Genomic DNA, 16,198 nt, shown 5'->3' on the forward strand with positions numbered 1-16,198 from the left:
CAGGAACACACTCTAAATTACTCAGTGGACTGCTCAAACTCTCTGAAATCAGTGTTTTAGTTTGGGGGAAGAGAACCAGCCCCATGTGGCCAGGCCTCTACACAACTCCTCTGCTTAACGTCACCGTGTGGCCTCACATGCTGCATCTCAGCAGTGAATTCTCTCAAACTGCACCAAGATCCTTTTAAATCCGTACCTGATCTTGCAACACAGGCCCTAAAATTTATGTTAAGTGCAAAAACGTGATATCACCTGGATTTACATCTTACCACTACAATGTAAAATGGATCTGGGGTGACAATAGCACATTACCACTGATCAAAACTAAAGCCAGGAATCAAATACTGCAACAAGAAGTTGAACTGCTGGGGGTTTGTTTTCATCCTGACACTAATCCCTGCTATTTACAGACTATTGCATCCAGCACTAATTCCTGTTGTTTGCACTGTTTTCTACACAGATATGATGAAAAAATGCCACTGACCTCAACAAACCTGGGAGGGTTATTGTTAACACCTCACGAGAGCAAACAATGCAGTTAAGAGCTGCAGACGTTCCTAATCCATCTAATAAAATGTTAATGAAAATAACCAGAAAGATTTTAAGCTTTTTATTGACTCACTGTAAAACTTCTTTTTTTTTGGATGAGACAGAAAAAAAAACTTAACATTGTGAACACTGACTTTGCTTATTTTAAAGGAACTACAAACCAAAGCAAACATCCAACATACTGGTTTTTGGTAAATAAAATTTAAACATTACATATTTACAAATCTACAACCATTCATTTAAAAAGTGCTGCTTGCAGACTAACAAAGTACCATTTTTAAATCCCAGTGAGATAATATCCAGAAATACCCCTCTCTATTATTACTGTTTGCATCTCCCATTTGTTACACAAAGATTTTGCACGCAGGAATTTTCTCTTTCTTGGGGTACAAATCATTTAATTTGCCAGTGGAAGTCAAATTCATCAGGCTGTAACTGAACCAACAGCAAACCCTCTCAAATGGGACACGGCAGTGTCAGAGAAACAGCACAATTCCTATTCACATTTCGGTATTTCATCTCCAATAATTATTCCAGTGGAACCATAAGTAAAGCAAAATATATATTGCACTGCAAATGTAAAACCTTTGTTTAAGGTTTTGGACATAAGCATTATTTAGTACACAAAAGGAGAAAATTCAGTTCATACAAAATTTTAAATTGAAAATATGTCTCAAATATTTTATTTATCCATCTTTGCAGTATTGGAAAATATAGTCAAATTGCTTTTCTAATAAAGGACAGTGAGATTTGAAAACTGTTTCAACACTGAATTGCATGATGCTTAAAAATTATCCACCTCGGGACCTACGTTTGGAACGTTATGACTCGAATGAGGAAAATTTCCCATTTATAATGTATTGTTATTCCAACTCTATTTTGATATATTTCTACAGTGGACTGACTCGCAACAGACCTTATTAAACAATTCATTAAGTATAATGATGTCACTTGATGAGCCACTACATGATCTAATAATTCAAAAGCACACCCCAATGAACATCAGCAATGCTTCAGGAGTGCCACGCTGGGGATGCAGGAATATTGAAGGACTGTTGGGAGGCTGAGGGACAATCCTGTTCCTGGGGCAGCACCTACTGTCTGGTAACACTGCAGGACTGTGGACACCGGAATGAAGCAGCAAAAGTGCTGGGTTTCTAAGTCTGAAGGCAGCTGGAAGTACTTACAAGGAAGCTGGGACTGGGATGGATCACCTGCACCAACACACCTCGGCAGTGCCGTGTCCAGGGACGGACCGGGCTCGGCGCTTCCGCCACACCGGGACGGGGTGGGAAGCCTGGTCATAGCTCAGCCCCTCTGAGCACCACGGCAGCTCTGGAAAAAGTACTTGCTCTCTCTCCTTCATGGCCCGAAGGTCCCATAATACAGTGGCTACCCCAGTGGTAAATGGCATGGGAAGCAGAACTGCAGGGAGCTGGGAACACGGGGATGAGCTCAAATACACAGCAACTACTGCAGGCGAGTTTTCCATGGTAATGCAGCATTCCTGCTGCACAGAGCAGAGCATCCATGCACACTAAGGGCTATCACAGGGAATATGGTCAGAAATAGCCTGTTTTTTCACAACAGCTCAGAAGAACAAAGGGGTGTGTTTACCATGTACCTGGGCGAGGAAAGGAGCTCCATGTCATGCACGAGGGACACTGTACAAGCGTGGCAGGACAAAGAGCATCAAAATGGTTAAAATAAATTAAATGTGAACAACGGTCTGAGGGTAGCACTGCCAGCTCCACCTCAGGGTGGGGGATACTTTCAAAAAGGTCAGCTACATAATTAGCAGCACGTTAGAGAAGAGGCATTACCCGATGGAAGTTGTATCCTGCATCTTGCAATTATCAACAGCACATTCCTGCAGCTCTGCATGTTTTAAACCCTTTCTCCTTAGGGCACCATCTTCTTAGGACTTTACAGAGGTCTGGGAGGAGGTTACAGAGCTTCATAGCAGCATTACTTCTCATGTAAGCCTCTAAGGCTCGCTCTATTTCATTTAATAGAGTAAATGTGAGCTTTAAAGTTTAGCACTTTCTGCCTAACTAAATATTGCTGGTTTATTACACTTGCAAACTAAAGATGTTTTTAAAAACACCTGCTGGTAGGCAGACTGCCATATAAAATCTAATGTAACAGCTGATATTTAGAAATATTCTAACAGTAACAACTAAAAGAAATTAGAATTGGAAAATGCATTAAGATTACTTAAAATAAAGCTATTTGTTAAAGCATGATTTAATTTGTTTAGGGTGTTTTATACAGTTCAATGTCTGCTTTCCCACCTCCACACAAGACTTCTGATATTTTCCCTGTAGCCTACCTTCTGGTGAGGAGTTGCTATGTGACTGAGAGCACAGAACATTTCTTTAAATGTCTAGAACAAGAAAACATGAGGCAAAAGCCATGACTCCACCACAAGGACTGACACAGAGCTTCTCTTCAGAGAAAAAAAAGTTGCTTTGCCTGTGAAATAGAGACCAAACATTCCAAGTACATTTAACTATGCACAATATGCCCCAATAAGTTACATTCCCTATAAATTCCCTGTAGCAGGTTTGCTGTCTGTACTTCAGTTAAGAGCTTTGGGTTAGCACTATGAACGTGTCATATTTAGTGTGTTTTAACACAACCACCGAGACTCCGAACGCTGCGGTTTGTGAGGAACCTGCTGCATTTGCTTTGTGCTCCATCTGGGATGAGGTCACACCAACAAATGCCAACAGCTGAGATGGGCTGATTCCATTACAATCTGTAGGACTCTTCAACAGGCTTTCCCTTTCCTGGGGAGTGGGGAGGGAAGGGAACACGAGAGGAAGAGGAGATTTCTACAGAAGTGTTTTACAGAGACATCAGTGTGTTCATTATTAGTAGAGTTTTACAGATTTTTACCATACCTTCCTTCTGATTGCTGTGGTAACACGTTTTCCAAGTGTGCATGAGAGAAATCCTGGATCTTAAGTACTGTCTAGGTGAAGGTTAACATTTTCTATTCTGCTTTAAAACCAATCACTCTTCAAAAAGTAACTGGACAAGTTACTATAAATAGCAGTGTACTGCAAAAAAAATAAGCACTGTATTGCTTATGCAGCAAGTCCATTTAAAATTCACTCCAGTAATTTAAAAAAATTAAAAAAATATCAACTTACTATAAACAATTTAAAATATGTATAATACAACTTTGTATGCTCTTCATAACATCATGAATATTCTATGTAAACAATAGATTCTGAAGCATTTCCTTCGCTCACATTAGTTTCAGTGCATTGTTTCTGTCCACCTGTTTTCTTTACTTTTTGTTTTAAGGGAGCTGTAATCTGCTGTCCCAAGTCAAAGAACTGATTTTGTTTAGAACCTTCCTTTCTACACATTGATCTGCAGAAAGGACAAGGGAGCAGGGCAGTAATATTTGGCCCGTTTTCCTCTCTGTCCATCTCCACAACCGCAGACAGGCCCAATTTCCCGAGGCCTCCACGCACGCACGTTCTCCAACACTGAAGACTGAGATGTTCCTTGTGACTGAAGTGGTTATTTTACACAGGTACACGTCAGAGATATCACCTCTTTAGCCAGGAATATCTAAAGGTATGGTTCTCCAAAAATCTTTCTGCATTCCATCACTCCAGTGCTCGGGGGTCTATCGCAATTATGAGTGTTCTTCACCTGATTAGCGGTCAGTCGGTCATAGGCCATTTTGTACTCTCTGTCAAAAGCATCTGCAGGGAGGGAAAAACAACTCCTAGTGCTCAGAAACACCCAAATGCCATGACAGCTCATTTATCAGCAAAAAATAAAGTCCTTTTTATTTGGCACTTACCACAGAGTGGCACTCATCTAATTTTTTTTAAAAGCTGAACAACTAGTTTGCACACACTCATCATCTGTGCTCAGTTAATAATTGAAAAAACTCACCTATATCAATGTTATCTCTTCCCAGGGCAACAAGTGAAAGAAACAGTATTTCTCTGTAAAGGCTCCTGAAACGGTAAAAATAAAAAGTTAATTTCTATACTGCAACAATATATGACAAAACAATCTATATTAAAAATAGATTGAAGCATTTAAAAATAAAGTTATTTTTAGAAAGAGGCATTTTGAACATAATTCCTGGTGCCACCTCCAAAATGTTGTCATTTCTGACCTCTGGGGAATGCCCTGGATTCCCTACATATGGAAATCACTCATGGGAGGTCCTTAAGGCAACGACTGTGGAAGTTGTACCAAGTACATGGAGAGAGAAACATGCACTTAAGGCAAGTTCCAACCACATTCCCAAATTCCAATTTGCTTTTCTGCATTTCTGTATTAGCTTGAAAAAGCAAGCAGACAAGCAAATAAACACCCTGTCAGTGCTGCAGCTGTTGACAAGACTGTTCTATAACCCAGTATAAATCAGTAAATCCAGGGAACAGAAACTCACAGGAAATAATTTTCACTAATTCCACTGCTAATGGAAAAACCTTCCTAAATATGAAACCTAACCTCTCTTAGCTCTTCTGTTCTCTACTGAAGATTTAAACCCCCAAATCTACCCTTAGACCCTAGAAATAAGGCTAGGGTTTTTATTTTAAAAAATCCATTAACATATAAATAACATTTGTTAATAAAATATACACATATACACACTCCCTACTTGATTTCATTCTGAGGTAAGAAGAAGTGGCTGTGAACGGGAGAGGGAAAGGAAAAAGCAACAACATTTTATGAAAAAATTGGAGAAACTAAGTTTGTGAAAGTTATCATGAAAAAAAAGGATTATTTACAGACTGAGTGACAAATTTGAGAACACTGATGAAAAACAGTGCTTTTTTCATTGCAAAACACACTAAGGAAATGTAATTCACATTACAACACCCTCATTGTTGCCAAATTCTCCTCCACACAGGCAGGCTGGTGCTCTCACCTCTGTCTTTTAATATGTGGCCACTTGTTCAGCCTCTCCAATATCTGACTCATCGGTCCATACACATCGTTCATCTTAATGCTCTTCACCATACTCCTCAAGAGCTCCTGGTTAAAGGAGTCATCATCCTTCTGCAACAACTGCACCATTGGGTACTTCTGGGCTGAAAAACATTAGAAATGCTGTAAGAATAAATAGAGTCTTCATGCAGGGAGCAGAAAGTTGTTAAAAAAAAAGGGTGGGAGGCTACAGAAGCTGTGAAAACATCGACATGTATGTAGTGAACAAAAACATCAAATCCAAAAGAATATCAGTGTAAAACACAGAAAGCACATAAGAAAACTCAACAGTTGCAATGGGTCATGAGCTGGTTTCAGGCAGATGATCCAACACTGGCAACAAAATTCTTAGTAAGCAAATTCTAGAAATAAGGCAATGAGCTAAGTGGATGAACTGAGTCACTGAAAGTATTCCCTCTTATTCCTCCCTTCCAATGAAGAAAAAGTCACTGGCAACACAGGTCAATGATTTGAAACAAAAATGCTGGCAAACTCAATCTGTTCAAGCAGTTTACTGCCCAACACAGAACCCTCCCAAAACAAGTCACACAAACTGAGAAGAGCGACACCAAACTGAACACTCACTCTCAAACAAAAGAGTGCGATTTTGACCTGCAAGACAAAAAGCAGTATGATCAAAAAACAGTACTGTAGCGTGGGTGAACTATCCACAAAGACATCTTTTCTCAACACACAGGCTTCAGTTGCTCAAAATGAAAACTTGTCAGAAAAACACCACCAAAAACCCCACAGGAACAGAACTTACTCTGAGCATTCCACAAAATATACAGAGGCTGCCTCGGATCCTGATGCAATTTCATATTGTCCCAGAGCATCTGAATAAGAACATATTTACTGTCCTCTGACATACAGTGCCGTGGAATCTGAACAGGAGAATGCACACAAAAGTATTTTATTACAAAGTCATGACAAAGGACTTCTGTATTTAACATATACCTTCACATCTACAGGCCTCATGGTAAAAAGTTTTGCTATTAAAACTAGAGAAAGCTAAATCTGAATGGGATTCAGTGACATAGTATTTTGTGTATCTTCCTACAGTCCTAAAATCTAAAATTCCTCCTCCTTCTACTGCCTAACTACTCAAATAGCAATAAAACTAATTAGAAACTTATCCTCTTTGAAACTGAGGGTCACAAATTACAGTTTGACTTGCAGGAGTTAAACATGTACTGCTGAGCCCAAGATCCAGAGTTTCACAGATTTTCCTTCAGTTCACAAATTATTCACCAACTCAGGACCGGGCCCAGCATATTGTAAGACATTTCTAAGAGTTACTCTGTTACCTGATGATTTCCTATATGGGAAAACAAGCACTTCTCATATGTCATACCTTGGAGTTCTTGTTACAATGCTCAGAAGAAAGTATTAATCCTGGTAAGTTGCTGGGCAAGTCCAAGCGCCTGAAATACCAGACCAAATTCCAGAACACAATGGGATGATGATCTACAAAGTCTGCCACTGTTATTGCATGATCCCCTTCATTTTCAAGTAAGCTTTCAAGCTCTTTCCAGACCACTAGAGGACTGAGGTAAGGAACTGTTATAGGATCAGGACTAGGCAAGCGCCATTCCAGGCCCAAGGAATCCTGGAATAAAAGAGAAATAATGCCTTTAGTTCAAAGGTAACTATCTTTACAAAGTCTCATAAATGCTTTTGTTCCCTATGAGACACACCAACATCTAAAAGCTACAACTAACATTGGTTTAAATAAGACAACCTAGTATTTCCTGTAATTTAGGAAGGTTAGTTCTGTTCTCTTAGTTAATGCTTGTTTCACATTTCTCTAATCTATGGCACACATGAAAAAATGACTTTTAAGGTAGAAAAACTACACACTGTTGGTCCTTGCAAAGTAGCAGGCAGGCTACCAGTAGGAATGATATGGCTGATCTTCTGGTTTTCCTTCCCATCTTCTTCCAAAGGACCAAAAGTACTGATGCTCCTTGCCACAGGGTGACTTGTACATTCTGACCCAGACGTATTTTGTCTTCTTCCTGAGGGGATCTGGATACTTCTGGCACAAACATTGTCATGCTGCTTAGATTTGCTACTGGAGAGGAAAAAAGTAAATAATCTCAGGTTTTTGTCTTACTCTGAGTTCTCAGACATGTACACAAACAGACAGAAATAAACTGGAAATAATTGACCTGACACTTCGAATTCTGCCTTGTCAGCCACCACACTCATTCATGTTCCAGTGCAACTTTTATTCCTTGCACTGATGATGAACACAAACATCCTCAAAAGAGCTCATAAAACTTGCAGAATTACAAATGCCAACACGAATTTTTATATCAGGGATGAAATGGCAGAGAAAGCTTGATGTGGCCAACTGAGACAAGGGAGAGGCAGCAAAGAGATCCTCTCTCAAGTCAATCTCTACTCTTCAGAGAGCGTCTTATTAAATGCATTTCAGTTCATAAGGAGTACATGCATATCCCACAGAGAACCTGAGTGATTTCTATGCAGGAAATGCACATTTACCTATTTGAGTTGATATCCTCTTGAACAGACATCAGAGACGTAGTGAGGCCAACAGCAGCTGTGGTGTTACAGGACTTCCCACTCTGACTGGAAAAAAGGGATGGGACCTGCATGTTTTCTGTGGAAGGGCTGGACTTCAGAAAGTACCTGCAGGGAAAGAAAAAATCTTAATTTGATCTAAAAAAAAAAAACAAAAAAACCCAACAAAAACCTCTTCCCAATAATAAGCATTCAAAATTGAGGACAACTCAGGCACTGCTCTTACCGTCCCGGCCGCCGAAGGTCTCGGATTTCTATGCTTAAAAAAGGCAGGAATAAGTTGCCACAGAAGGGACAGGTGGTGTTGAGGTTGGAATCATCTGCTGTCCAGCCTGCCATGATTTCTTCATCATGAACCAAACAGTCACAGGTCCGACACCGTGAGCAGCTGGAGATGAGGACCTGCACACACGGGAACATGGTCTCAAAAATACTCTTCTTTCACAAAGTACTTAAACCTGCAGCCAAAATCTCTGCCCTTTGGTGAACCCCCTCACACCACTTGCATACAAGTTCATCCTTCTATGGCTTCTCAGATTAAAATCAGCTATTTAATATTTTCTATTAACAATAACGTGTCATTTGTAATCTGTTTGCAAACATAACCGCACAGGAATATTTACACAGCTACATAAATTGTTATTAGAATTTAAACACTTCTGTAATGACTATCATTACTATACAAATGAGGGGAAAAAAGGATGCTAATGACCAGTCATTATTCTAAATCCAGTGAAAAACAAACAAACAAAAGAAATAGAAGAAAGAGCCAACCAAAAGCAGCCTAACAGTGAAAAGAAAAATGATCTTACCAGAAAATACAACAAGAAATAGCTAGTTCTCTTTCATATTTTTAAACACAGTGTTATTTAAGGCTTGGTATTTTCACTTCAAACAAATTTATCTCCACAAGGGATTTAGATGCCTGAATTCAATGGCATCCAATTCTCAAACTCTTGAGAACTGCAGCTTTAAGGACCAAAAGGTGTGACTGCAATAAAGACCTTTCTAGAGCAGGATTTGAAATCAAATCTACTCTATCACAAAAATATTCATCTATCTTTCAGTGGCTTAGTCTGAAGCTTTGAACCTTAACAGAGGTTCAGGTAACATCTATATTTAAAGACATATGTTTTTAGTGTATCACTTAAAATCAATAAATCATCCTGTACCTCCATAGCATAGTTGTGGAACACACTGGTACTGCTTGTACTGCAAGAAGATATCAACTCTGATTTGTCAGGTAAAGGGAACTTTGAAAGAGAGCCTGCTAACAGAAGAAACACGAAGTATTAGTTATTCAGAAAATGCATTTTTAGCAACTTGTTTTTCTGCCCAAACAATGCAGCAGTTATAAAATGTGTGGTGGAAGACAACAAACTCGAATTACTCGTAAGCCCTGTGGAGTGTGGGGCCACCATCTGCCCAGCACCAACCAAGGCAAAAATAAAAGCTACCAACACAGAACTTCCATATGTTCAGTTTTCTTTGATAACAACAGTTGGTGGCTTGGAAATAAATTGTAAGTAATTCATACCCACACTTTCCATGTGGACAAGAACTAGGCAAGGGTAAGAGGTGCTGTTTGTGACTGCAGACATCCCTGATCCTTCTCTTTGGCACCATGATGGAGCCAGGCTCCCCTCAGCCTCCAATCCCTCATCTCCAGGCCACCCTCCATTGCCTCTCTCCAGTTCCTCCACATCCCATGAACTGGGAAGCCAGATCCAGGGATCTCAGTGTACAGACCTTCCTCTCATCCCAATTGTGCTTAACACATTGTACCTCACAATGACAGCAGCACAGAAACTCATCCCACAGCCATGACCAATTATCCAGCACAGACTGGGAAAAGAATCTACAAAGTCTGTCTGAGAATCAGCTTCAACTGTGGCTTAGAGAAAATGATAACAATTTTTAAAAATTTATTTGTATTACTTTTAGAAAACAAAATCAGAGCAATAAAGTCACCATTAGAGAATATTTTTAAAGAAATTTTCTGGAGCTGTACAGCTTACACAAATAAGATGATTATATGAATACTCAAAAACCCAAAGGGTCTCCTATTTGCATAGCTGTAGCATCCAGAAACAGGATTTGTGCACATTATTTCACAAGGAACCCCAAACCAAGGTTCTACAGTAACAAAATCCATAGACGTGGACATATCTGTATGAGTAATAGTTTGCAGGTAGGAAAGGAAAAATTCACTCTTTCCAGAAAAAGTACTAGTCACTGGGATGATCTCAAACTGAGAATTATGGAAGAGCAACTTCTAAAACTGGAATAGTTTTGTTTTGTCACAGACTGATGAATGCAATGCAAAAGCTTCTCTTACCACACTGGTCAAATTGTTTAGCTGAGCCATCGTGGGAAGCTGAGCTTTCCAGGCTTGTCCTGCTGAGGCCAATGCCCTTAATTTCTGATGTGGCATTCTCCTGAGGGGAAGCACTTTCAAAATCATTGCAGACATCTTCATCAGTGAGAGAAGTAGATTCTGAGTCCAGAGCTCCAAGAGATGAAACACTTGCTCGGTCTGAATTTTGATCCTGAGAGAAGAAAACACAATTCCACTGAGAAAATGACTGGAAAGCAAAATATTCCTGAAAAAAAAGGGGTAGCCTTCTTTGTCTCAGTTCATTCAAGGCATGAACCTCCTTCCCTGGAAAATCCCAGATCTGTGTTCAGAACTGATGCCAGACAAGGCAAGTTTCACTCTGGGTTAAACAGCTACACAGGATTTTTTTAAAGATTCTCATAATAAAAATAACTAAGTGGAAATGTAACAATTTTAACCCTGTAACTTTTTCCCACCGTTGCTACAAAAATTATCAGCAGTTGTAGGAATACATTAGGATAGGCAAGGCAACTGTGCCTCTCTTCATTCCCAAGGGTTTTGGGTTGAATTGGTAGCGACAATGAACATTCTGACAAGTGACCTCAGACCAAAACTAGTCTTAAATCACTTTGGCAATCAATCCAAGCAGATTTCCCTTTTCTCCTAAAAGCAATAAAAGCTTAAAACCAGTATTGCTTATTTAAGTGGGCTTGTTTTAGGTTAAAAAGGGAAAGCAGAGCAATCTTCATTCTGTCAACACATCAATGCAGACTTATGTTTTCTCATTATAAACACACTCAAAACCCAGGGTAGACTAAAATTTTATTCAGGACAATAAAATTAGGGTCCTGGTAAATGAAAAAATGATTAAAACAACTTAAGTGTACATAGTTTATAAAGATACATGTCATTCAAACGGGGGATTTATCAGATCAGAGTCAGTGATTAGAGCTTTACAAGGTTTTTTCCTTAATTTATAGGAACTTGTATCCCAAACATTTACCTTTGAGGATGCAGCATACATTGCAAACTTGGAGTACCACTTGCTTGCTTTCTCTGCAACCCCTTTTCCAGCAGAAAACATGCTGCTTTTTAGGACATCAAACTTGGGTGTTAACAGAGTGTCCAAGTTGAATGAGGGTGATGACACCAATGTTAATGCACTGGTTGTATCCTGTGGCTGCTCCCTGGCTGGACTGTGTGGGGAATAAGCTGGGGAGGACCAAAGCCTGTCCCTTGGCCTTTCTTCATTTTTTGCTTGGTAACTCTTGGATTTGGTAAGACTGGGTGGCCTTGGGGAGCTTGGGGGAAGGCTGGACCTCCTACAAGGCTGGATGATTGTGGGGCTCTTTTTATTAGCATTTCTGTCATCGGAGGGTTTCTGCAACTCAATGCTCGGGGCACGGCTGGACAAAGGGCTGCTCATGTTGTTCATGTACATCACGATTTCTTCAGCCAAATCTCTTCTGGCAGAGGGAGTGGAAACACTTCTATCCTCCTCCTCCTCCTCCTCCTCTTTCTGCTGTTCTGTCTCAGCAACCAGCAGAGACAGTGGGTCAAATCCAGTTTCAACATCTGTCTTTTCAACTGGCTTTACTGGAAAGCTGCTTCTCCTTTGCAGCCTTCTGGGTTTCTCACTGGAGGATTTCACTGGAGGTGCTGTAGGAGTTTCTGGTTCTGCATCCAGGTCTTCCAGATCAAAGATAACAGGAGACTCTGTTTTATCTGTAAAACTGCAATCAAAAGCTGCATCTTCATCACTGGATTCTTTCTCCAGGCTCTCTCTCTTAGATCCTAAAGAGGAAGTTCTGATATTAAGAGTTTTTGGCCTTATGCTTTTCTGCAATGCACTGGACAGGATTTTGGCATCAGCTCCCAGTTTTTCAACCATTTCTCCAGGGTTTGCTTCCTGATTGATTCTGTTCATCATGAGTCCCACCAGGCCATCCCCACTCAGGGTCCTGCTCCTGCTTTCCCATGGTATCTCCCTTAAATCAGGCTCTACTGCACTTTTATGTCTCTTTCTTAAGGATTTACTTTTTATAACTTCTGCTTCACTGGCATCCTCAAAAGATGACGTAAAGAGCAATCCCACAGAACGCTCTGAAAAACAGATGAAACAAGGTGCTCTATTTGTTGCTATACAAGAAAACTGAACAGAAGTACAAAGGAATGCAAATTTGCCTCATCTTTCAAACATTTTATAACACAGAGAGGGAATTCACTATGATTGTGCCAGGGGTTGAAATGCTGAGCTGACCATGGTCATAACTCTTAGGAAGGGACAAAGATAATAAAACATTTAAGAGTGAATAAATCATACAAGCCAAGAGTAATTTGAGAGACACCATCAAGAAGACTTGTGAAAACACCTCCAAGTTTCTTTTAATTGCACTGATAGAAACTTCTTTTCCATGCTGAAGGAATTTATTAGTTGCTGGAGGTTATAAGAAAATAACAAGACTTTGGGATTTTGCAAGCAGATGTTAACTACAGCAAAAAAACCAGAGCAAACAAGAAAAAAATCTGGAAATGGAGAATATTGAGACACATCTTCCTGACACAACATATGGTGACTGTAACAAACTCACTCCCACAGACTTCATCAGCCACTGCTATCACACCAATAAAATACTGAAAGTTTAGTGGACAACTCAACTCAGTCTCACTACTCAGAGCTCCTTGGAAGTTAAATATATACACAAAACTGAACAAGAACCCAAATATTTTCCCTCCACTCACCCCTGCTCCCTTCTGCCATGGGATTGTCAACTGTGCCGTTGAGCCGCACGATGCTGGAAGTGGCTTTGTCCTCACTGGAGCTGTGGTAGTTCAGTTTGGGCAGGCAGTCACCACTGCCTTTTGTGCTCTCCACTTCAGACACTGCACACAGAGAAGGACAGTTCTGGGGAATCAACACCACTTCTCTTCAGTCTCAAGTTTCTATCACTTCTCAGGATTAGGAGGCAGCACGTTGCACCCATCCCCTGATGCACGGGCTGATCCTGCTTGGGCTCTGTTATTTAGAGTTTAATTCCCAGCATTACTTTTATAACTGAAAGTTCCATTTGCTCCTCTACACAGAGCCCAAAAGCCATACTAGGATTTGTGGTGGTTGTGGAGATTAAGACCACCCTTGTTCATCTCATCATCCCCACGACTACGCAAGTGTTACAGTATTCACATTTACCTCTTGTAGATAGGGAAGATAAATTTTGTTGCAGGTGACTCTCCAAAAGAGAGAATTACTTCTCTAAAGGATTTCAAGCAACTTAAATATTATCATATTGTATCCAGAAGTGCAAAACATTTTCAGCACATCATATTACTATAAAGAGCCACGAATGTCCTAATTATGGCTAAAAGTAATACAAGTTTCATCAGAATTCACACTTTCTGTGTCCTCGGAAGTTTTATTAAACCTAAATAAATTGTTTGTAATCTTATACGTATGTTATCATGATCATGGGTAAGACAATTTTTCAAGCAAACTGAAGAAATGCTAGTGCTAGAAGAAAGATTGTGGTGAAAACACTGAAACAACTTGACTAATTCCTTATTTTCCTCATACTTTTGCACCACTTGACAATGGGAATGGTTAACTGAAGTAGTAGGGGAAAGCACACTGAAAAATTTGAGCAATTATATTACTGGGGGAACTTTTATTAAGAAGAGTATTTTCAATGAATATATATGGGAATCTGCAGTACTTATACATTTTTACTCCACTCTGATCTGTTATATGCTTGCATAAAACTGATGCTGCTCAACTGCAGTTAAGGGGATCAAGGGCAGCAGATGTAAATCCTGAAGAAAAGAACCCCTTCTCATTTCTGATGCATCTCCTAAATTTTGAGACTTCCAAGGAGCTGGGTAATTTAGATCTCTCAGACTTGCAAAAACTCAGCTGTTCTCCTCTTATGGGATTTATAAAGAAAATAGAGTGATAGAAAAGGCTTTTCTATAGATCATGTCTCTAATGCAATTTAATTTTTTTAAAAGACAAAACCATTAAGCTATAATTATCATTAGGCCTTTATGTTGCCATTATCACTTATTTGAAACAGAGGAGAGGAAAAAAAAGAACTGTAATTTTCAAAGCGAAACCATCAGACATCCAGAAAATTACGTTTAGAGAAAGAACTTAAAGCAGGGCATAAATGGGCATTATCACACACACTCAGTGCAGAAAATCAGCTGTCCCACTTAGCTCTTGCTGAAATCCTTATTTATCCCAAATGAACCAGATATCTGTATTCACAAGATACATACAAGAACTGGAGTCACTCTCTCTCTTGTCCTCCTTTTGTTCTTGGATGTCTTGAAGACAAGCTTTCCCTTGCTTGGCTTCTTCTTTGAATGATGTGTTATTGCCAGTGTCTGAAAGTCCCCCTATCATAGCAGGGTGATGGCAGAATAAAGGCAATTATGGTATTTAATACTGTGACATTGTTCAACAGAATAAATTGAATACCCACAGTAATTCAAAGGCCTCTTATCAAGTACATTCTAATTAACAGTGAACATTTCACCAAGCACAAAAAAAAAAGATAAAAAGGACTGGTTTACTTTCACAGTATAAACATTGAAGTGATGCTTTACAGGATGAAATTAAAGGGTAATTGGCAACATTTCTGATTAAATACTGAACTAAAGCACCACTTGGCTTTGACTCTGTTGCCTGGTTTATTTGATCAAAATGTCACATCTTTTCAAGAACTCTAAGAGGCATCTAAACATTGTTTGATTTTAGCATAGTTAATGCATCTAATTCTCATGGGTTTATTCTAGAAAGCAAAAAAACCCCTGAAACAATGCAGAGGAACCACGACTTTGTGTGCAAAACAAGATTAAAATAAAAATAACATCACCCAAAAAACCCCCTGCAAATATTCAAGACACTTATGGGGTCATTCTTAAGACAAAACGCTGCCCCAGGTATGACCAATATAGTCTGAGTGATTTCAAGAACCAAATTTACTTCACACCAACATGGTGACTCATCTTCCAGGGTGTCACAAAGCAAATTAACTAAGCAGATAAATAAGGATTTATAATAGACAGAAACTAAGGGAGCATTTCAAGCCACACACGCTCCGTGTCCTTTATCCAAGTCAGTCCCCCAGCACCAGGGCATTTACTCTCCTGCAGTTTAGGTGGTACCAGCAAACACCTGTCCCAGATCAAGAGGGTCCAACATGGCTCAAAGCTCCCTCCCCTCTTTTCCCTACAGATACTGCTCTGAATGTCTACAGACAGGGTAAAAACCCTGTTGCTATTGTAAAGATAGCAAAATATTCTGGAATTTATGGAGCGGTTTTTGGGCTTGCACATTCTACCTAGGTGCTTTCATGCAAAGTAATCTCAAAAAATCAGATGATGTCAAAAGCAAATAGTATTAATTACATAAATGGAAGTTTACCTAGCGAAGGACTGATTACACTTCCTTGTTTTACATAGTCTGAGTTGCAACCAGCATTGCTAAGCTCTTATATGATGCTTTGCATGGCTGGGTTTCAAAACAGTGGTTTATCAGGAAGGTCACCTTCATGAAGAACAGGCAGAAATAAAGCAAATTTGTTCAAGGTCATCCAAAAGGTTAATGATAGAGCCAGAAGTAGGACTGAAGTCTCTGGGGTCTAAGAGAAATAATCTCACCATAAGGCCATCATATCTGTTCTGTTTGTCAGGGCAAAGATTTATCTGTACATATCTGGAATCACTGGAGGACTTTGAAAGATGAGTCAGATGATCTTCATATATTTCTGTGTGTATGTTGAAAAGGCCTTCCAA

General features: G+C 39.6%; 1 protein-coding gene across 8 annotated transcripts in view; it reads right to left on the reverse strand.

Moving 5' to 3' along the window:
• Positions 1–595: 595 nt before the first annotated feature.
• Positions 596–16,198, reverse strand: part of DENND4A (DENN domain containing 4A) — a 49,653-nt gene continuing 34,050 nt past the window's right edge. For 5 of the 8 annotated variants that reach the window (XM_051797255.1, XM_051797253.1, XM_051797254.1 and 2 more), the window contains exons 20-32: positions 14,678–14,797; positions 13,148–13,288; positions 11,409–12,508; positions 10,406–10,616; positions 9,240–9,337; positions 8,294–8,469; positions 8,029–8,175; positions 7,381–7,594; positions 6,875–7,129; positions 6,287–6,404; positions 5,462–5,624; positions 4,471–4,535; positions 596–4,274 (exon numbers count right to left, since the gene is read on the reverse strand). In XM_051797255.1, coding sequence (XP_051653215.1) covers positions 4,138–4,274; positions 4,471–4,535; positions 5,462–5,624; positions 6,287–6,404; positions 6,875–7,129; positions 7,381–7,594; positions 8,029–8,175; positions 8,294–8,469; positions 9,240–9,337; positions 10,406–10,616; positions 11,409–12,508; positions 13,148–13,288; positions 14,678–14,797 — 2,945 coding nt within the window. In that variant the 3' untranslated portion in view covers positions 596–4,137. The remainder of the gene's footprint in view (positions 4,275–4,470; positions 4,536–5,461; positions 5,625–6,286; positions 6,405–6,874; positions 7,130–7,380; positions 7,595–8,028; positions 8,176–8,293; positions 8,470–9,239; positions 9,338–10,405; positions 10,617–11,408; positions 12,509–13,147; positions 13,289–14,677; positions 14,798–16,198) is intronic. The other 3 variants (XM_051797258.1, XM_051797257.1, XM_051797256.1) reach the window with 3 other exon arrangements.

This window comes from Manacus candei, unplaced genomic scaffold (genome assembly GCF_025592945.1).
Source record: "Manacus candei isolate 608988 ecotype Guabito, Panama unplaced genomic scaffold, ASM2559294v1 h1tg000046l, whole genome shotgun sequence".
Taxonomy (NCBI): Eukaryota; Metazoa; Chordata; class Aves; order Passeriformes; family Pipridae; genus Manacus; species Manacus candei.